At 28.6% G+C, this 23,965-nt stretch overlaps 1 protein-coding gene across 3 annotated transcripts; it reads right to left on the bottom strand.

Annotated features, from left to right (window-relative positions):
- Nucleotides 1-883: 883 nt before the first annotated feature.
- LOC108781145 (G protein-activated inward rectifier potassium channel 3) lies at nt 884-19,181 on the bottom strand. 3 transcript variants are annotated; one of them, XM_018549046.1, is made up of 5 exons: nt 18,942-19,181; nt 17,953-18,469; nt 4,408-4,861; nt 3,249-3,852; nt 884-1,589 (listed from the first exon to the last, which is right to left on the bottom strand). In XM_018549046.1, exons 2-5 carry the CDS (start codon nt 18,186-18,188, stop codon nt 1,420-1,422), a joined length of 1,464 nt encoding a protein of 487 aa, XP_018404548.1. In that variant the 5' UTR covers nt 18,189-18,469; nt 18,942-19,181; the 3' UTR covers nt 884-1,419. The 3 variants fall into 3 exon arrangements, with proteins under 3 accessions (XP_018404548.1, XP_018404549.1, XP_018404550.1); XM_018549047.1 differs by lacking the exons at nt 17,953-18,469; nt 18,942-19,181 and adding exons at nt 7,211-7,368; nt 9,103-9,180; XM_018549048.1 differs by lacking the exons at nt 17,953-18,469; nt 18,942-19,181 and adding exons at nt 7,211-7,368; nt 7,917-7,932.
- Between the last annotated feature and the right edge of the window lie 4,784 nt (nt 19,182-23,965).

The raw sequence follows: 23,965 nt of genomic DNA, 5'->3' as shown, positions 1-23,965 counted from the left end.
AACATAAGTTCATATTTCAACATTTCTCATTCAGTTTTATACTGTAATATGGACTGCATTAAAAATTGAAATTAAAATACTGTGATCGAAAAAACTTAATATTTAATTACACTACAATTACAATTAATATCTGTGATTGACTCTTCCGTAATGTTTTCTATACTCCTCTCTCTCATATGTTAATTCGTAGCAGTTTATGCTAATTTATTAAAGTATCAGACAAAACCTTAAAATGTTTGTTAAAATATCTTTATAACTGTTTACTCTTGAGCACTTTTCATAAAGATTTTGATATAAAAATCAATAATCAGGTTATACGGAAAGAAGGATATTAAAGATAAGGATTGAAAAATATCTCAAATTCTAATAATCTCGTATAATCTCATTCTCTATTTGTTTTATTCTGTTTCAATTTAAATAGTAATATTGTATAATAAATATAACTATACATTATAACAAATAGATATAATATATGTAATTTCAATACAATCACAATTTATAATGTATTGTCTGACGAGGGACTTAAAATTTAAATAGGCAACTGATAAAAATTAAAAATATTTGAATAGTTTGTATTTACAATAATTTGTTCTCTCATTTCCTAAATTAGAAATTTATCTGAAGTTTTAATAATTTTATAAATATGTCGCAAAAGTCATAGTCATCTTTCTTTATTTATTTAATTTATAACATTAGTTATATAATGTAATCAAAATGTGACTCATTTCTTCTAGTAACGCAAAACTGTTCCAATGTATCTCTAACACATGCCATGTATTATCAAGATTGTTTTAATTGATTTATTTATGTGCAATTCGTTTTCTCTAGTTATATAACATAAATACACAGCTTATCCTTTCTTTATAAAATAAGAAAAAGGATTATTTAAATTTTTGTATGATAAGGAACATGTGCGTGTGTTGTTTCTATATTATTCTTTTCTTTCTTTTCCTAATAGTAAAATGTTAGCCATTTGAGACTAAATTGGCAGCAACTTCGATCAGATTTTGACTACACATCCATAGCCATTTGTGTTCGCATTTGACTATGGATTTGTCAACAAACCCTGCTGACAGAGATTATATATACCAACAAATTAGTGGCAAAAACCGAGCAACGTCTGCTCGAATCAGATTCTTCTCTCAATCTGCCGTCAAATTATGCAGGCGTTTATTCGGTTTCTGCTATCAATCTGCTGGCATAGTCTAGCAGGTTTTGTCATTTTCTGACAGTAATTTTCTAACACAATATAAGATAATACAAACTGTATACAATTTGTTGCTTTTCTGCAATCGAAAATTGATAGCAAGCTCTGCTCAGAATTTGTCTTTGCAGGCTTTGCTATCAGAGTTCTATTTCTATTTCTCTTTTTTTCTTTATTCCTTATTTTATTTTAATTTTTTCTGATCTACACATAAGTTATAATCCAGGACAATCGTCAATAGACGGAATATCGATATGCAATTTGGACGGTTTCTGAGAAGAGCGATCTTGATGGATGAGAAAACCTGTGCTGTCTGTTTGAGGGAGCATATTGAGCACAATTGGAACATTCTTCGGTTCGCTAGGGATTTTCTTTAGGCTTCCATCTGTGATATAATCAGTATTACATGATCAGATAAAGACAATAATGAGTAATATGTAAAATTAGGAACAGGCTAGAATTTGTTTGGGATTCGTGCATGTTTGGGATCGTTTATAGTTATGAAATTTGAAAGCTTTTGAATAAGGAAATTAATAACATGTAATACTAATGTCAGTTTTTTTTAGTTTCTTCTATCAAATATACACATATAGCAATAAGTGAATTCGAAGAGATCTACATATATGCGCGTTGATGTATTGTGTATATAACAATACAAAATTTTAAATCTGAGTATAGATAAATCTGTTAAAGTCTAAAAATAATTAAATTCAGTTATTATAAAGAAACTAAAAATTCTTCGATATTGAGTTCTAAAAATAAGTGTAAACGAACAATGCCTTTACGATCGACATTATAAATTGCTATTGTGACATTATAAGTAGACATAAACGAAAAGTACAAGGGACATTGTAAGAGTCATATAAATAAAATTTAAAAAGTTAGATAACAGTAATAAAAGATCATCTTACATTTCAAAAATTACAAGATTCTGTAAAAATCCGAAGCTATACATTTCTAAAATTCTAAAGACTATTTTACATTTTATTTATATGACTCACAATGCCCTTTGTACTTTTTGTTTATGTTTATATCAAGAGTCCTTTAGCAACTTTTATATTATTATAAGTAAAATCAATTATCGAATGTACATAAAAAAATTATCTCATATTCAACAAATGTGTTGATTGTTAGGTATGTCTGATAATCATAACATATGCAGGTAGTTATTGATATGTATAATGTAAATAGATAATATAAATAGGATTTGTTTTGTTATCAATATTTCATATTGCGGTAATGAAGAATTTGATCTGTATTAATATTTTGCAAGAGAAGTCAGCTCTAAATTTAATTAATAAATATTTTCATTAGCCTTACATCGCCGTTCTCTTGTGGTGCGTTCCTTTTCGCGCATGATGCGCATAATGCATGAAACGGAACACACTCTTAATTTATAATATGAACGGTCACAAATAATATTGTAAATCAATAAGATTTTTAAATTTAATCAATAGAAATTATTTAAAGGATGGCAAATAAAAGCAATACAAGAAAATACCGCATTTTTAATTAAAAATTAATGCATTATTCACACAATATATTAGTAAATTACGTCCAAATTAATATGAACTGTTGAGTTTGTTATGTGTTCTAATTTTATTTTTAATATTCATTTTTTATTATCTGTAATCTACGATCGTTTTTTTTATTTATGGATATCGTTGAAACGGTAATAGTTTCTATTTTAATTTGAATATAATTTACTAATATAGAGTATGTTAAATAGCGCACTAATTGCCGCATTGTTTTCTTATACTACTCTCATTTGCTGTCCTCCATATTTGAATAATTTTTTATTTTAAATGATTATAGTATAAACTAAATAATTTTATACATTTTTTTATAAAACTAATTTTGCAATATTTTGTATGCAATAATTTAATAATTACAATTATAAAAATTATAATTTTTTTAATTAATGCTTTAAAGACTGGAATGATATGTTATTTTGAATATTAAGCTCCATGCTCATCTAATAAATCAAGATTTTAGAAAATTATTTGTACAGTTTATATAAGAAATCGATTACATGATTGCGTACCAGTCCCATGACGAAGATCATCCTGCGCCTTATAAAATTCTGCAAGCTCCCTGCCAGAGCACAATGGAGTGTCAACCTGAGTGGTACTATTAAACAGTGAATAGTCTACCTCATAACCTTGTCGTTCCTTTGAGTAGCTTACAATGGGATCGAAACGATGGCCCCATAGAATCTCCTGTGGAAGATAACTAGACCTAGCTTGAGTAGTCTGTCCAGTAGATTCGACAGTACCTTCTAAGATTAGAACAATTTCGAAACGTTCAGTTAACATATCTTCGGCGGACATACTGAAGAAGGGCGAAGACTCGTTAATCCGATGAATGATGGTGGCTGGCCAGATAAAAAATAAATCGCCATTTTCACCATCAGTACCTACCACCAGTTCATGCTGGTGTTGAAACAGAATTTCACCCTCTTTGGTTATTTTATTGCGAATCATTTGTGCGCGTATACTCGCACCAATTATGTGACTTTTTCTCATATCACCCACTCGAAACATGAGACAAAGCTCACCATCTCGTTGACAAATCACAGCATTTCGCGAAAATAACAGGGTCTGAGTACGTTGTTTTGGCCTGGTCATTTTAGCGAATACGATGCCCACCTGCAATTAATTTGTTACCTTTTTAGGATTGACATTTTATATACAACGGTATCTACAATGAGATTTTAAGCCGTACATTTAAGCTTTAAATTGTAAGAAATTGTTGAATGTGCGTGAAGTTAGCACCGCCATTTTGAAAAAAAATAAAAAATTTGTGCTGAATTGTGCTAGATTTGTGCTACATTGTGCCGCAAGAATTAATGACATAACTCAAAAAACAAAGAGTCAAATTGAAAAAAACGTTTTTTTCACCAGCACCGCCATTTTGTTTAATCGGCAAAATAAACATTGTGCTGAGTTGTGCTCGATTTGTGCTACATTGTGCCGCAAAGATTTCAGCCGTTCTTTCATAACACCAAAAGTTATGACTAAAAATAGTTTTTCCCTCCGTGTTCGGTTTTTTGCCCATAAATTTTTGCCATAATCGGGTTTGTAGTGCTTCCATGTGATCAATACTGTATATCTGAGATGTGCTAGCGTAGCACAACTCAGCACAACCATTATATTCGCCGGCACATCGATATTATCACCTTAACATTTTTCAAATACATTTACCATGAAAGCTTGGATCATAACACCAGCAATACTCTGAAGGCACATAATAAATATAGCTTCAGGGCATTCTTCGGTAGTGGAGCGGCTGCCATATCCAATAGTATGCTGAGTTTCGATACTAAAGAGGAAACAACTAGTGAAGCTGAAAATATTGTAGACGCACGGCGTCCAATTGTTTTCCACTTGAAATGGCGGTAAATGATGTTCTTCGAAGTCACCGTGGGTGAAGGCTATCAGCCACCAAATCACTGCAAAACCCAGCCAAGACAAAACAAAACTCAAGATGAAACATAGCAGCGTCCAGCGCCACTGTATATCCACTAAAGTTGTGAAGATATCTTGAAGAAAACGTAATGATCTTCGGGAGATACGTGACTGCAGCACATTGCAATCGCCATTTTTCAGAACGGCACGACGACGCAACTTCCGTGTCGGTCCAGCCCGGTATCGACTCCTGAGAAATATAGATATATATTTTTCATTAAAGTATTATTATATATATATTGAAGTAAATTATTTTCTAATAATTTACATAATTTTTAAAATATTAAATGACTATTCTTTCCATAATTTAATTTATTCATTCAGTAAATAAACTGTCAGACCTATTATTGTCGATTTAATATTGATTTATGAATTATATACTACTCAATAAAAGATAAAGAATACTTTTTTAAAACACTCCAAATTGATATTCAGATCACTGAAATTTGGTCAAATGAAGATTATAATATACATATATTGTGTACACGCACGCACGCACGCACGTATATAATGTATTTTAATATTTAATTAATTTTAATTAATAATGACAATATGAAAAGATACGAGCCAAAATAATTTAGTTTTAGCCCTTCTTATTGTCATACTAATTTTATTATTGTTGAGCCATAATATTATTTTTATTTATTTTTATTTTAGTATATATATATATATATATATACAATAAAAATGCATATAAAAAGTAAAGTTTATATTTTAATAAGAATTAATTTAATTAATGTCAATCTTTTATTTACAGTTCTTAATACATATATTTCTTTCAATGAAATTAAATATATTGTAATTGTTTTATTTAAAAAAGCTTATTATCTACTATTGTACTTCAACTAACAATAACGTTACATTAATATTGTTACAATTTGCAACAAGTAACTGTTACCATATATGGTACATGAAATATTATCATGTATTTGCACAGTTAAGTGAGAAATTTTAATTTCATTAAATGTTACTATTAGTTGGTGCTTATTGAGTATTTTGTAATTCTCTATCTACTCTAAACACTATTCTCTTTGAATGCATAAAGTATACAACTATTGATATTGTTATAATTCCAGAGAATCAAGCACGTCCAAACAAAGACGGTTCAACCTCAAAATCTGACAGGCTCGTTAAATAGCTGAGCAGCTCGTCGCGACCTGATATGTCATGAGTGTCGGCAAGGTACGGGCAAAATACTCAACGCGGACGTAACAGTATATAATTCGGAGTAATCTATAATTATCTAATGATTTACGAGATAAAATTTCACTGTTTCAATATTTTAATAAAGATTATATCCGCGTGATTTCGAACAGTCTGTCATTAAAGTACTTATTAAGATATCTAAGGCCGGTATTCATAATCAGTTCTTATATCCAAGACCGTCTAAGTTCAGTCTTAAGATATCACGGACCAATCAGAGGATCACATTAATATCTTTTAAGACATTACTTATCATAAGATGATCTTGAAATAAGAACCGATTATGAATACCGGCCTAAATCTCTTATTAAGTATCACGAGATCCTGATAAGAATTATAGTTGGAAAATAAACAAATATTAGTCATTTATGTAACTTTGCTAAATCTGAAATTCTTTATAAGCGAAAGAGTTAGATGTGTTAGTAGATTGTACATGACATTATAAAGGACAAGTAACATGATAATCATATACAGTATAAGCTGGTATAAGTCAGGGAGCGCCCCTCCTACACACACACGCACACACATTTGATATATGTTGTCAAGGTTATGAATAACCTCCGACAGAGAGGGTTTGAACCGCCTCGCTCCTTGTTTGTTAAAAAGTTATAAAAGATGAAGAGTTTAAAAAATAATGTCACCCCTCCCTTTTTTTGCTATATAATATTAAGTACTATTTTACAATTTCCTACACGAAAGGAGGTTTACTCCTCTCTCTCTTTCTGCCTCGGGACATACAACTTTCTTAGCGAAGCGACTTTCACCCCCAACCCCTGCTTCGAAGTATACGACTTTTCACGCGAAGCGACTTCCACCTCATCCCCATCCCTGCCTTCGGGCGTATGACTTTCTACGCGAAGCAAGGCTTCCACTTCTTCTTTCTCGCTTACAGAACAAAATATAAACTTTTCATACAAACTAAACTTTTATTTTGATTCCTTATGATTGAACTGTATCTGTTAGATAGTATAAATGTAATTAAAAGTATAATATAATGATTCTAAAAGTGGCTTAATAATAATAAACATATAAATTATAGAGCATATACAGCCATAACGCAGGATATTTTTAGCGAATGCTAATATTTATTTTAATTATTTGTAAGAAATGTTTTATGTGTCAATAGTTTTTCAATTTGTAAATTTTATTTATATTACAGATTCTCGTTTTTAAAATATCAATCTTGTATATCATACAGAAATATTAAAAAAAAACGATGTTAAAACGTGTTGTTATGCTATACATAACATATTTTCATAGCGAAATTATAAGCAACAGAATGATTGTATCAATTTTGTACTTTTTAGATAGAAAGATCTAAATATTTTTGCTTTACCTATATTTTAAGGAAGAATATGGGTTCTTTGTCATTTGTATAATGATCGGCGTCGTCGGCGTTGTCGGTGATATTAGCTTTTGTTCTTCCTCGTAATCTAGTGATGGAGAATTGCCGTCCATTTTCAACACATTGCCATTCATTCCGTTTATGATTCACTATAATGTACAATACTAATCTCAATATTGAATAAACGCTTCAGTAGTGACACAACTACAAATGTAGTTTCTTTAGAATGAAGACTTCAACAGCATTAAATATTTGTATTATTGTATTAAATATATTTATCTTATAAAAATTCAAAATTAATTGTTCTTTAAAAAGTTCCATTTTTCACTTTTATAATTGTTACTTCTTTAATCAATTTTAATTGATAATCTTTTAATGCTCTAAAATTTGTTGTATATATTTTTTTTCACTGAACTTCTTTGTACAAAGATATTCAAGATAGTTTATAGAGATTCATTTTTCACTGTCAATCATTATTTCAAATTTTTATCACAATTGAAAACTCTTTATATTAATTTTTTAACGTAAAAATGCAGAGTTGTTAATGAATATATCTTCTTGCGCTTTTTTCTTTCAAATGTCTGTTCCATAAATATTTATGGATTTGCATAAAGTTGTATGGATTTTTAAAATTAACAAAATTTTTCTTAATTATTTTTTTTATCTATAGACACACTACAGAAAATGAGATTTTCACCATTATTCTTTTGAATTGTTTTTTTTTTCACAGAAATATAAGCTTTCCTGATGTTTATTGTTATTTTCAATTTTTGTATTCAATCGTAATGCCTCACTTCACCTATGAAGTTTGTAGTTTCAAATGGTATTTTAATTTGCAATATACTTATTAATGAAATTTCTGAGTTTGATCTATTAAATTACACGCGCTTTGATCAACAAAGACGAATATGGTAGTAGAATATCTAGAATAAACTGCGGCAAGTAGCTGGTCATCTGCGATCTTATATATGTATATATATAGCATGTACTAATCATTGAGCACCATTTATCGGTCGCTAAAACGTTATTTGTTCTTCCTATTCTCGCGCAGAAAAGGTGATCACTCGCGTCGATTACGTCATTCTCGCTCGCTGAACAGATGACCGGTTCTGTCTGTGACAAATCTATAACTTTCCAAGTCATATAGTAATATGATATATATGTAATATATATATATATATCATATAATATATACAATTTTTTATTTTATTATGTTCAAAATAATTATATCACTCGGAGAAAACATTTTCTGATAATTTTTTTTTTAATTTATATCATATATACATGAAAGTATTATTTCTCTACAAAAAATATGTTTTAATTATTTGTAATTTTTGAAGCTGGAAATAAATTTATGGAAATAAATGTCAAAAAAGTGGAAAATAATATAATGCTTTCTAATATTTCATAAAATATATATATATGATTATAGAAATACACTAATTCATAATATGTATTATATAATTATATTAATACTTTACACTATATATTAGTATAAATTTTACACTTAGAAAGAATCATATTAATGACAAATGATTATATTAATATGACAAATTTAAATTTTGTAATTGCACTTTTTTATTGTTTATATTTTTCGTTTGTGTTTTTTTTGTAAAATTAGTAGTCACATGATCTGTAATAGTCATATGATGTAGATAGTCATATCACCGTCACATGAGATGTATACAAGGTGGGCTAAAATATCAATATATAGAGTGACCCAAAGATGATCGATGATCGTCCAAATATTAATGCACGTAGTAACTAATAAAAGATTTTCTAAATTATAATTTTTAATTACATCTAGTCTTTTCTTTTTAGAAAATGTAGGCTAAAGAAGTTGTTGTAAATATAAGTCATATATAAAAAGTTTGTAAATTTACCATGTAAAACATGAGATTCTTAATTTAGTGTCCATTTCATATTTACTATTTACTTATGTAATTAAAACTTGTAAGAACTTCACAGTCATTAATGATTATCCGGAAATCATAGAAATAATAACGATCGAAACCAATGACGAAGGAAGATAAAAACGACTGCGCGATTCTCGTTTGACTGATTGACTGACGTCGCATACTTCTTATCGGTGCCTTAGTATCTCGTTATCAGGATATGATTGGCTGTTGAAATTTTGTTGATGTATGCAAAACTTGTTCAGCCAAAAATGTTATTTTCTACTTCTTGGCCAAAGAGATATTATAAATTGTTAAATACACATTATATATATATATATTTGTTTAAAAACTTAAAATTGAAAGATATGTATGGAAAAAATTGTATTTACAGATAAGAAAAATAAAATAAAATTTTGTGTAATATATTTTATAAATTTATATTTTCAAATTTTTGATTTTGAATAAAATAGGACTTTCGAATTTAAAGAATTGACTTTTCGATAAACATTTTAACTTTCTAGAAAAGAACAAAATTAAGAAATCGAAAAAACAGCATTCGACAGGAAACTGTAATGTTTAATGTATTTTAAGACTTTTTTTAATTGCTTGTTTTAGATGAACCAGATTGGAGATTACTGTGAAATGCTGCATATCGTGTAAAGCCGAGGAAGAAGGGAGTGCTTTTCAGTGAAACAAAATAAAAAAGTAGTAAAAAATAATATATACTTTCCTTTACAAAAAATTCGATTCTTGTAGTTTTTTTTTATTTTGTTTTAAGAAAAATCATGAAAAAGGCACTCCTTTTGAAGTCGAAAGGCCCATACCCCCTTGAACTTATAAGAAATTCTCGAATTTCTATATGTCCATTTTTTAATAACTTAAAAAGTGACCAAAGATGTGTTTTCTTTTTTTTTTTACATTTTAATCTGGTTTTTTTTTTCAAAAATATATAACATACTGGAACATTTTTAATTACAGATTCGTAATCTACAGAAAACAGATGTCAGAAATCAGAATCATTGGCAACAAGTTGTCACGAAATATAAAAAAAAGTTTCAAAATATTGCCTAGTATATCATAATATGTTTCATATACTTTGTTTCAAAAAATCGAATATTTTTGGAATTACAAAATTCGTAACATTTTTATGATTAAAACAATAAAACTACCTTAAAAATATTAAATATAGCATTCTTGTTTTTTTTTAAATTATTATAATTGAATATATTATAATTTCAATATTCTTTTAAAGTTTTTTTAAAGCGAAAAATTTTAGTACAAAATTGACATAACACTTCGCTTCAAAAACTGGCAAAGAATAAAAAAGAAAATACATAAATTTGTATTAGAGAATATTAAAAAATTCGTATTGTTTTGTTATAGATATTTTATAAAATAATAATTTATAAATAAAAATAATATTTTATTTACATATTTTAACTTTCTGACGGCTTGTCTTCTTATTTTAAACACATCTTAGATTTGATTACAGCTTCTTATGATAATATTCAGTGTATAAATTAACTTCTCTTAAAAAATGTAATTTTTATACATTTTTAATATAGTTTGTCGTTCTATAACTATGTTATCTTGATTCATGTCGCATACTTCTATTATTGTTATCATTATCTAGTAATATACTTTTCAAATTGAATTTTGTGTCGAAACATTCAAATTTCATGCTTTTTATATAATAAAAATTGATAAAAATTAGTTAACCCAGACAGCATAGAATATTTATGATAAATGTTTAAATATATTTGTCAAATAATATTATAGCCCCAATTGTCACATAAATCGCAAGTTTTGTAATTCAGTATTAAAACGACAAATAAACGTGAAACGATTGCACCTACCGTCTGTTTCGTTTGGAATTAGATCTCACACAAATGGGTCTTTTCGTCGAAATATTTAATCGCTTGTTATCCATGATAATTTCAATCTACACGAATTAAATACACAGAGAAAGATCTATCGTCTTAATTCTTCAGTATCATTCACGACCAGATCAGATCCAACTAACTGTTATCACGTGGCGATAACGCACCATTCTACCAATTAAATTAACAAAGAGCTCGGTTCAACAAAGGTTGTATGATAATCTTTCTTCTCTTTTATTCATCACAAAAGTAATCATAATTTCTTCAATAATCACAGAATTTGATTTTCAGAAAAAGATTCATGAATTTAAGTTATATACTGTAAACACATTTATATCAAAATTCCATATACAAAAAGAATTCATTAAGGTAATTATTCACTTTAGGAAAAACACCTCCAATATGATTTCGATGAACATACATTGTCAAGAAAACTCTTCTCAAGTGATCTCTAAAAAGTTTTTGCCGTGTCGCTTGTTTGTTAAAAAGTTATTAACATGATAGGTTGAATTGTATTTAATCTAAATGACATTACTGACATATGATATGCTCCATACACATGCTACGTACGCAGTTATTATGATTAAAATGCATAAAAAATATAAAATATGCAAGATTTTTAGAACTTATTTCCTCTGTAAAAACTGTACCTGTAATTGATCATTCGATGAGTGAACTTCCAAAACGTCCAACGGTCGATTGTTATGAAATTTGGCAGAAGTACTCTAAGTGATGTCAAATGAATGTCCTTGTAACGATGTATGTACACTGGAATGCATGCCGCGATCGGAGATCTTGTGCAACGATGAGGGCGCGGTGCGCCAATTTTTTTGAATTAAAACAAACATAATTTCAGGGTGATTAGCAACAGCAAGTATCGATCGAACACTGTCGAACACGAATCGAATACCGCCGACCGGCATCTCTTATAGCAGCGACGCTCTATTCGAAATGCTGATCAACGGAACGGAAATTGCCGAGCGCAGCCGTAATAAAACGATCGGCAAAGCTTTAATAGCTAAAAACAGAGACTTTCACTCTCCTCTCTCCCTACTCCACAAACACTTTGCATTGAAAATTATTAACCCAAGTTGAACTTTGCTTCGTGTGGATTTACAATTTTCTACGCAAAACGATCGAAGTACAATTCAAACTTATTATTGTTTCTAGTGTCTAATTTTTAATAATATGTGTGGAACCTTACTTCCTCCATAGGAAGGAAGAGAGTGAAACCTACTGTGTTCATACTACATATACTTTATAATGCAAAATAAGATTCTATATATATGGGTTCGTAACTTTTTCCACGCGAAAATATATTAGGTTGTTGGAAAAAATCGTTTCAAATTTTGCACGCTCCACATTGCTATTTAATCAGTGAGAATAAAAGTGCTCCGGATGATTTTGTGTTTGTTTTCAAATCTTCCCGGGTCTGTGAGTTTGCTAAAGAACTTCGCAAGCCTTCCTAAATGCAATCATTTCCATAGAAAGTAGATTGAAAGATGAAGAACTAGAAGGTTTACTTTTGCCATATAATGCTGTATTGCTTCCAATATGATTTCACGACTTCGCAAATCCTGAATATATCCTCTGTGTATGGAAATGTCTGCGTTATGCTCCAGATAGTTCAGTGATTTGAGTTAGCGATTTCAGTGTGAAAAACCATCAAGTTTGCTCTGATCAACCTCACGAGGTTGATAAAATGCTTCTTAAAGAGGCATTTTATCTATCGTGTACAAAAACTCGCGGGTAACCGTTAGAGAACTCGTCAACATTCTGCATAAATCTCTCCACCGTATATGACTATCTAAAGAAATTTCTCAACTCGACTGGATATCTGGATGACACACGAAATCGATGAATAGCTGAACACATGGTGGAATTAATAGGATGAAGCACTCTCGTGGATGCAGCAGGAGAGTGAATTTGAGAAACATTTGATTGGCTGTTTCAATATAACTAGCGTTATTATTATATACAGGAATGTACATATTGTACTTTCATTTGGGAAATATTCGATTGGTTATTTTCAGTATTGCTATCGCCATTATGTACAATGTTTCACCTTATTTAATTCCACCATGGTGAAACATAAACACTTATGCGATATGCTGTTTCAGCGACATCAAAAAGAACCTTTTCTGAAAAGGATTATGATAGGCGATGAAAGCTGAATCTTATACAATAACAATCAGTCGCAAAAGATCGTAGGGAATCAACAGCGCGTCATGTACAAACAGTGACCAAGCCAGGACTTCACACAAAAAAGGTTCTTCTGAGCATTTGGTGGGATCTTAAGGGCGTTGTGTATTATGAGCTTCTTTAGCTGAACGAGACCATCAATGCGGTAAAAAATATAGTCTCCAACTGGACAAACTGAAAGCTGTCATCGCACAGAGGCGTCCTGAATTAGCGAACAGGCATGGAGTTTTCTTCCATTGCATTGTAACGCCAGACCTCACGTCGTAGAAGCTGCTGAACTTCGAATAGGACGTTCTTCTTTGTTTATATTCTTCCGACATTGTCCCATTTGACTATTACTTATTTTTTTTTAATTTTCCTTGTGATAATAAATTTAATTCTTTGCAAGTCCTCAAAATTCACCTCAATCAATTCATCGCGAATAAGAAACCTTCGTTTTGGAGCAAGAACATTATGCAGCTACCTGAAAAATGGGCCAAGGTCATTAAATAAAACTGTACATATTTGATTCAGCGAAGTTATACTTTGACTAAAATATTGCGTTCTAAATTTAATATAAGGTTTGAGGAGATTGGCTTGTGTGCAATTGGCTCATGTACAATTGATATACTTCCAAAATTTGAAACGAACTTTTCGAACAATTTTATACATCATATTATTGTTTTAAATATCAACAAGAATAATTAACTTTATTTGTTAATAACTTTTTAACGTATAAGAAACGACGGCTAAAACTTTCTGGAGATAACTCAGGAAAGTGTTCTTGACAACATGTAACAAGATTAAAGCAAATCTGAGACTAAACATTTCGAAGCCTGAGACAAAAAATAAAATACGCTCCTTAATAAAAATATTTTTTTTATGACACGTAAAATATATTAAAAAATAATATTAATTAATAGTGTACATATTAATATTAATTTAATACAAACATGTGTACAGGAGAGGAGTTATAGCACGTTATGCAACGTTGCAAACTTCAAGTACCCATGTCGCATTTTTGTGTAAAATTACATTCCGTCAGACAGAGCAGCTGTAATAATATTTTTAAAATTTATTACAATGCTATTTTTAAAAATTATTACGACTTTCATTTGTCGAATGCCGTGGAATTTTATACAAAAACGTAACAGACTTGAGGTATGTAACATGTAAAATTTCACTTTTTTCCTCTTTATTATTCATCATAAAATAAACTTTCTTTCATTACTTTCTATGTAACCTTCATATATTATATTATTCAAAATAGCAATACTTATTCTATACTATTATTGAAACTCTGACTAAAAATAGAAATTTTCTGTAATAAATTGACTGAAATACACGTAATAATTAATTATATTTTTATATAGCCATGTAGCAATCTATACAACATAGAAATAGGAAAATTTTTTAGCAATATTTTACATGTAGGTCTAGTATAATCATATTTTTTTGTGTAAATACAAATCAACATTGATAGATGTATTTACAGTGAGTGACAGGTATAAGAGATGTCTACTCACGCCATAGTTGTAGTACTTATATGACCTTATGGTAGTTGTTTCTGTAGTCGTTATTGCGATATTCAAACAAATAGTGCCAAATGACAGTATGCTCTTACATTTTCGATAGTTTCATTCTCAAAAAACTTGATCTTGTGCAACGGTGTTTGAATTTCGAACATCGTAACTACTACATCGTAACAATTGCCGGAAGATCACATGTACTTAGAACGTGAGCAAACACCTCTACCTGACACTCAGTGTAAATATATCTCTATCTACATGATTGATTTATAATCACACAAAAAATATGTATAGTATCATTTACATTTGACTCATGCATAAAATATGCTGCTAATAAATTTTTTTTCTCTTAATGCGTATAATGATTATTACATTTGCTTTTTTTTTTAAGTGGTATAAGTCCAATTTAAAAAAGAAATGAGTTAATGCCAATTTTAGTTAAACATAGATCTATGTTTAAATAAAACTGACATTAATTATAATTTTTTTTATTTTAATTGGACTTATACTACTTAAAAAAACGGCTCATATAGTAATTATAACAATATGATTAATTATTACGCATTGCTTTTTCTCTTATGTAATTATGTATAATCACTCAGTGTCAACACATCTACCAATGTTGTATTCACAAAGAACTCGTATATATACATATTATATATTATATATATATATATATGTACAATACATAAATCTTTTTTTGTTTAATAATAATTTAAATTAGTTTTAACAATAAATATTATACATATTATATATTATATATATATATATATATATGTACAATACATAAATCTTTTTTTGTTTAATAATAATTTAAATTAGTTTTAACAATAAATAAATAAAGTTTTAACTAGTAAACGTATTCAAGAAAATTCTGTATTTTAGTTAGAAAAAGTAAAAATAAATTTTACTATATTATATTAATTATCAAATAATTGATAATGCTCATAAAGTTCGATCATTTTTATATTAAATATATAAAAGCAGAAACGTTTTTGTAACAATAAAATTTCTTCTTGCTGTAAGAATCTTGTTTACAAATGATAAAAGTAAATATAGTACGTTCTAACGTAGTAAGTGAGTGAAGGCTGTCATTATCAAGCCTAATTAACGTGCAATTGATGTTTCTTATGTGTTGCGTATATGTGCATGCATTAACAAGATTACCATATATGTTTACCATTTACCTGCTGTATTCCTTATCAATCGTCACTTATTACATTCATAATGCGGGACATTAGATACTATGACATTATACCTGTACATTACGTGTTATATTAAATGTATAAAGTAACGTTATCGCAAAGTTCTATATTCATATAATATTTTCAAAATAATTTTCTCTGTCATATACATTGTATAATGTATAGCGGATTCAGGGATCTACTTAAGAACGATTAATTGTTGAGATTCGTAAAATATCATCAAAACATTAGTGCATATTATATGTATAAGATTGAAGATAAAGAAAACTAGATAATATATGCCTTGCTTCTATGATATTGGAGGTAATTGTTTTAAGAAGTTTTTCTCTTTTTGACATTTGTAGTAAAATTTCAAAATATATAAGATTTTTATAAACATTAATTTTTTTTAGATATTTCTCATAGTTTCAGATAAGAACGTTAATTATTAAACATTGACTATGTTATAACTGTCAACAAAAACTAGGCAATAATATATTGAAAAATCAATATAAGAAGCATCTTAAAAATCTATTTGTTTTTAGTGATTATGCTGAAATAATTCCAACTTTGTTTTAAAATATTCGTTTATCGAATAGAGTCATATAATGATCTCAACATTTTTTTGGTGAGACAATATTCTACGTACATTGTAGCATTTTTAAGAATTTTTTAAGATTTTTTAAATATACAGTTTCTTATATTCACTTGTTTAAAACTAAATTAATTTTTTCATACTATTATTTGTCACTAAAATTAACGTTCTTATCAAACAGTATGAGAACAATACCGAAAAATTATGCTATAAAATTTTTGTTATTTTGTAATTTTATCTACAAATACTAAAGAAAGAAAAAATACTTAAAATGACTATATATATCCACAATCTTAGATGCACTGTGATATCTTGGATACAAGGCATAAAGTACATACCTTTTTTTATATATATAGTTTTTAATTTTTTAATTATAATTACTATTATATGCATAATAGAAAATGAGATTATATCATACAAAAATATACTACGTCATTAAAATTATATTATAAATTAAAAAAATAAAATTATACCAAACTTAACTTATAAGTTTTTGTGTGTCATAGTCCTTAAAAACTTAGGGCAGTAAGACTTAAGCAGTAAGGAAATCAACATGTTGGATTGGCTACTATTTACATTATGACCTTACGGACTCTATTGTTATTAATCAATTCGCACTGCTTAAGTTCTTTTGTGTGTCATGGCCCTAATAGTTAGTAGCGGTTGTATTAATCTAATCAAAAATATGGTAAAAGTAATATGTTGTTCGAAAAACAACATTTGAGATACATATTTCTTCCTTTTTGCTTTTCAATTAAAGAAAAGTGCCGCTGAAGCACAGGACGATTTGTTTGACTTTAGGGGAGGATACCAGTACTTGTAAGAAGTGGTTTCAGGGATTTAATAACGGAATTTTCGACCTTCTTGATGAAAACAGTTCGGGACAGCTATGAGGAATCGAAACAACTTTTGGAAGAGAATTCCTGTTGCATACAGTTAGAACTAGCACAGAAACTCGAAGTGTAACCGAGTTTTATAAATTAATGTCGAAGTTCATGGCCGAAAATTAAATTGCACACCTAATACAATAAAATTGTTCTCATATGTTATTAAAACTGTTGGGTGTTTCTTCAATGTAAATACACACACGACCAATAAGAAATGAAAGGTTTTATATTAACTTCGACCCTTTTTATTTCCTATTGGTTGTGTATTCACACGTACGGTCCAATAAGATTCTTTCTTTTTCGTATAAGTTAAACGTTTTAAAATCGAAATACGTCACTCTGTTTCTTTGTCCAATCTGTTTAAAACTGTGGAGAGCACCTGTTGAGCGAAGATGCCGATAATTACGTAATCAACCAATGACGCACATACTTTAGTATAAGGCTCTGTCAAAAATAATCTTTGTTTACAATATACTCGTGATTTCGTTCAATTTTTTAAATACAAATAGAATCTGCATTATCTGAATAAAAGATAAATAAACGTTAAGAAAAAACGATCTAATTCAGATAGATTCTTACCTGGTGGAATCCTGTCTGCCAATACCGCCGGTGATACTGCTGCTCTGAGTGCTAACTCTGATGAGAGTGACATTTCTTGGTAAATTGGACAGTGTTGAGACGCTTTTTCGGTCTGGAAGAAGAGATTCCGCCGCGTTGTCCAGCAATTCTTTCGTTTGACCTTCTGTTCTCCTCTGCTGTTCTTCTTCTTCCTCGATAGTTCCCGGAAGTCGAAAGAGTTTCGACGATTCATCCATTTTCTTTTTCCTTTTCTTCTTTAGAAGAAGAAAATCACTTGAAAGGAATTGATTTCATTTCCATTTCGATAATACGCATTTTTCGATTTATTGAGATTTATTATTACGTCGTCATCTTATCGCTATCCTTTTTCAATCTTAGTTCAGATCGAATGTTTGTCTTTTCGTTATTTCTTTTTTTGTTAATTGAAATGTAATAATATCGATTTAATCTTTGAAATGGAATATAAATGCTTATCTTGCATCGCTCGATCTCCTTAACCACTGAGCTTTTATCATTCCTAGGTAAATAAGAAATTGCATTTGATAATTAAATATTTGTTTACACATCACACATTTATATTACGCTAAAGATAAACGCTTGTTACATGCAATCAGCATGTTTGGATAATAACTTCTTCTAATTATTGTATTCTAACAGAATTTCTATTTTAATACAATTTTCTCAAGAAATACATTTTTAAGTAAAAAAAAGACTGTATTATATCCATTCCTAGGAAACAATTTTTTAATATGTATGTACTATTTAAGATTAATTTATATTTAATTTATCATTAAACATTTGAAATTTTCTTTTTTTTGTATCATATTATACATTTATAATTGTCTGTATCTGGCACTTAATCAATTATTAGAGTACAGATAATGCATTTTACTAAAGATAATTATTATACTTAATAATAAATAATAAGTAAACATGCGTAATTTCATTCTTTTCTTTTGCTGTTTCTTACAAAGAATAAAGTGACATACCTTTAAAAATAATAGTTAATTTTTCTGCGCTCTTTCAGCTGACATCGAGCGCACGTATGCGCGGCACGTTTACGACTGTTTTAAATTCACCCATGTTCATTCGCTCTCTCGAGTCACATGAGATCTCGCCATAGCGTTTATCTCTTTACAGCGCGCGGGCGGTAGTAGTATACACGTCATAATCACCATACACACGTAAAGCCCATATTAAACAATCTAGTACGAAAGAGGGAGAGGCAAATAAACTTGTGCGTAAAATTATTTCACCACACACAATATTTATGATACACGCACTTTCGTGTTTATATTTATAAAATTCTATATAGATTTATAAATATATTAAACAGGTCTATATTAAATGTATAATGAATTAATAATAATAAATAATGTAATGATAAATAAATATAAAATTTTTCTACACACACACACACACACACACACAATCACAAGATTATCAGATTGTCTGTCATATTCTACAACTAGACGATATTTAATTATAGGTGGAGCTACAATTCTATATTAGAAAGCTTGAAAAGATTTGAATAAGCGTGTTCTGTGTGTGTGTGTGTGTGTGTGTGTGTGTGCGCTTGCGCGCGAACATATCGCATTATCATATACAATATATTTATAAAAAGCATTTAGTATTTCTATTAGTAAAGATAGTAAAGCTCATAAGCACATAAACACATACATTATAATATTGTTAATGTAAATTAAGATATTTTGTTATTAACATATTATTGTATATTAATATTTGATTAAAACAGTATATGTCTATAATTCGTATTATTATTTATTAATATTTAATTCGATCTTTAACAATACCTTCACATCCATATTGTAAATTTAATATTAATTTTTTTTATAACACATACGTACATAAAATTTTGAATGAAATTCTGATACACTAAATATTTATAGTGTATAAAATGAACTTGATATCATGAATCTAATACGACGTGACGCACTTCTCCGCTTTCCGTACGTTTCCTGCTGCGTCAGAATTCTCAATGGACACGCGAGAGCATATGAAAGCCTCTATTAACCATATATACAAGGTGTCTCATTTAGAAAGAATAAATAGTTATTTTTCACAAAAATGATATAATTTGCAATGTTTAACAGCCTTTCTTAAAAAGCAATTACATTTTCATTATATCAATTGAGTCATCTCATTCTTCAAGACATATAATTCAAGTATTAAATAAGACACTTTTATATATTATAATAAGAAAAAAAAAACGTATACTTTACGAGACATTTTATATTTCATGTGAAAATATACAAGAGTAAAGTATAAAATATCTCACAAATTATTGATTTTTCGATACCACTACTTTAACATTTTTATATGTAGAATAATTAAAGGAATCATATAATGTAATCATACAAATTCCATTTTTTAAAAATAGCCAAAACCTTCATATGATTTTAAAAAATCAATTTTTTAATTAGATTTTTCCATTATTTATGCCCCATTAGACCATATAAAATTTATCTAAAATAATTTTTCTGTATTTTTTGTTTTCCAAGATGTTCCTATGTAAAAGTAAAAAACTAGGACACTGCTTCTACTCGCATGTCGAAACGAATTCGAATTTCAAGTACGAGGTCAAACAAATTTCGACAGCATTATCTAATAAAAAAACTGTTTTAATTATTTCGTAGTACAAAAAGTTTTTTGCAATATTTATAAACACTGAAATATTTTTTTAATCCAAAATTTTTTGATAAAACATGATTTTTTTATAAAAAAAAATAATTGTTTTCAAATTTTTAAAAACAACGATTTCCTAAAATATATATGATTAAAGTTATAGATTTTTTAGATTTAGGTATTAACGTTATAAGATATAAAAATATATTCGTAATTTTAATTTTAAATCTATATTTAGAATATAATATTAATATAAAATCCTCATAAATAAAATTCTTAAACTTTTAATGTAAGAATTAGAATATAATGTCTTTAAGGACTTTTACACTAGTTTATGTATAAAAAAATTATATAAAGCAACAACACATTTCTACATTTCTGGAATATTTTACTAAAATGCAGAATTTTCTTAAGGTAAAATCTCAAATATCATTATAGATAAAAATCAAGATACAATCTATAAGTATTATATTCAATCTACATATGTATTCCACTCAGAATGATACCTCTAAGACTTCAAAAATATTATCTTTTACATTATATTTCACCTTCTATGCTGCTGCGTTTAAAACCTCTAGCTATTTACATTCTCATTTACATACTTCCAAAAATTTCACGCATGCTTATAACGATCACTTCCAAACTAAATTACCAAATATTTTTTCCTTATGCACAACTCTGAAATACTAAATATTACATTTGTGTTTACATAAATACTTCACGATGAGAAAATATGTATGCCATTGACGATAAAGCGCTTCGCGAAACTGCGAGTTAGCTCGCATTTACGAAAAGACGCATCAGCGGACTTTTTGAATGACGTCAGACATTCACTGTCATTTCATCTGACCCCTCTCTCGGTCTTTCTCATTCTATCTTATCTTGCGCTTTTCCTATCTCCTTCTTTCAATCCCTCTCTATCGGCTTACAAGATCGAGAATCAACGCGAAAGTTCCACATCTTCACGGTCAAATCCGTGATATTATTCACATCCTCAATATCAAAGAGTTGTATTTATACTTTCGAAACATGTACGTGAAATATGTACGTTTTTTATACTTTTTCGTAATTCTTTTTATATAATTTGGTTCGTCAATTTTATATCATTTATTCTTTGTTGTTAATGGTGTCCCAAACACAATTAATGAAATATTAATTTCTAAAGATTATCAAATAAAATTATCATGTAAGACAATTTTAATATTTCTTTCAGAATTCTTTATAAAATATCTTATTAAAAAATTTTTTTAAACTCTTATAAAGATATCTTAAAATAATTTTATGAACCAATTTTAAATATTCTGCTCATTGAAAGCAACGATAGATGTTTCTTCTAACATCCATATTTGAGGAGTGCGATTGTTAATTAGTTTTAATACTCGAATTCTATAGATTGTCACAAGAATAAGCAATAGCATGATTAAAATTATAGCCGAAAGAGTAAAACGTAAATCACTTGACTAATGTTAATTGTCAAGAATAAACATATGAAAAAGCATCAAACAGAGAAATCCAAAAATAGTATATTAAAATTTAATAAATTAACTAAGCAAAATTTAAACAAAAACTAAAAAAACACAAAAAACTGATAGATGATAATAAATACAGATCGAACTAATAAATGACAAATAAAATTGTAAATGATTTTGACACAATATATTAAACAAATAATTATTATTATATTTGTATAATACCTACACATTTATTTGTAATATTTAAAAAAGTTATATTATTTGTGTGCATGCGTTGAGACCTTCCGAAATAGAAAATTAATATTGAAAAAAATTGGAAAGATCTATAAATTACAGAAGTAAATAATAGATTAATATTATAGTGAACATAATGATATGGTTTGAAGATGAGACGAGAGCATCTCCACGACAATGACCATCGTCTAGGATGACGGTTGTTACATTAAGAATGGAAAAAGCGTATCACCTTGCAAATGGTAAATTGCGGTCTATTTGTCCTCGGTGTAATACATACATATATAGAATATTCAGCGTTCCTAATCGCGAAACATATCTGCGAATCTATTTATAGTTTGCAAAAATCTGTCATGATATGCAATGTGCTGCAATTAATTCACAGATCAAAAGTGATTAAATATAATAAATATATAAAAATACGTAAAACATATATAATATAGAGTGTATAAAAAGTATCGGAATATCTCGAAAAATATTGGGTTGGGGAAAATTTTCACACACACACAACGCACACACACACATATATGTATATAAAGAATCTTCATTTTACAATAACTCCTTAAAAATCATTGTATCGCAATTTAAAAAAAAAACCGATTCTTAAAGCTGAAACTTTTCTCTAGTATTAAATGATTGCAACGAAAATTTCGCAACAAATATTGACCGGGTTGGCGAAGGGTTTTTTTTGCATATGCAAAAGAACTTTTTCTCTAATCTAATATAAATTTCATTAAAAAATATTATAGACAAAAATTATCTACTTACACAATATATTATTCTCCAAATTTTACTCCATCAGTACTATCTTCCTGTATTAATTTGAAATTGTTGTCCGCTGAGAATGATTTAAGACGAAACGTTTGGAACTTTAAATATATTGTAATATATATCTATAAATAGAATTTATTATACTAACAGCGTGTTTATAGACAGATCATTGCCCTTTATTGATACTTATTTGAAATGTTTAATAACTCCAGAAGCCTTTAGAGACTTTATGTAATTTTAAAGTTGTAATATGTAGAGAGAAACCATTTAAAAAGATATTCACTGATTTTATTTTTGCCCTTAGATAGTGGCAGGTAGTGGTGCCACGATCAAGGTTACGTAAAGTCACTAGATCTATAAAATACCGTTAACTGGACTTCATATTGACCCCTCGACGCGGCCATTTCAAACATACTTCTATGAACATACTTTATTTGAGAAAATAAAGCCGTAAAATACGTAAATAATTTTTTTAATGTATAATTAATTTATTTATGAACAAAAAGGAATATGTACATACACTTAGCAGCACCTAAGTGTGCACAAAATCATGTAAAATAGTATACATCGTGCATATATGTAATGCAGTTACATCATTTTGACACTTGCATTTCTGACTACTGTAGGCCAGTTGACGGTACTTTATAGATTTAGCACTAAAATGGCTCCTGCAAGCAAGACGCGGAAACGCGTTATGTTTGCAGGAGCCATAAGGGTGTAGCCACAATAGAAGGAATAAGGAATTAGGAATAAGGAATAAGAAATTTCAATCAGTCTATCAAAAATTATGTATACCAATGTATCCGATTTCTGATAGATTGAGATTTCTTATTCCTTATTCTTTCTATTGTGGCTGTACTTTAAGGCTACGCACAATGGAGGAACAGATA

Source organism: Cyphomyrmex costatus, unplaced genomic scaffold (assembly GCF_001594065.2).
Source record: "Cyphomyrmex costatus isolate MS0001 unplaced genomic scaffold, Ccosl1.0 scaffold76, whole genome shotgun sequence".
In the NCBI taxonomy this organism is placed as follows: Eukaryota; Metazoa; Arthropoda; class Insecta; order Hymenoptera; family Formicidae; genus Cyphomyrmex; species Cyphomyrmex costatus.
The sequence above is the reverse complement of the archived record's forward strand: the minus strand, read 5'-3'. Positions and strand labels throughout refer to the sequence as shown.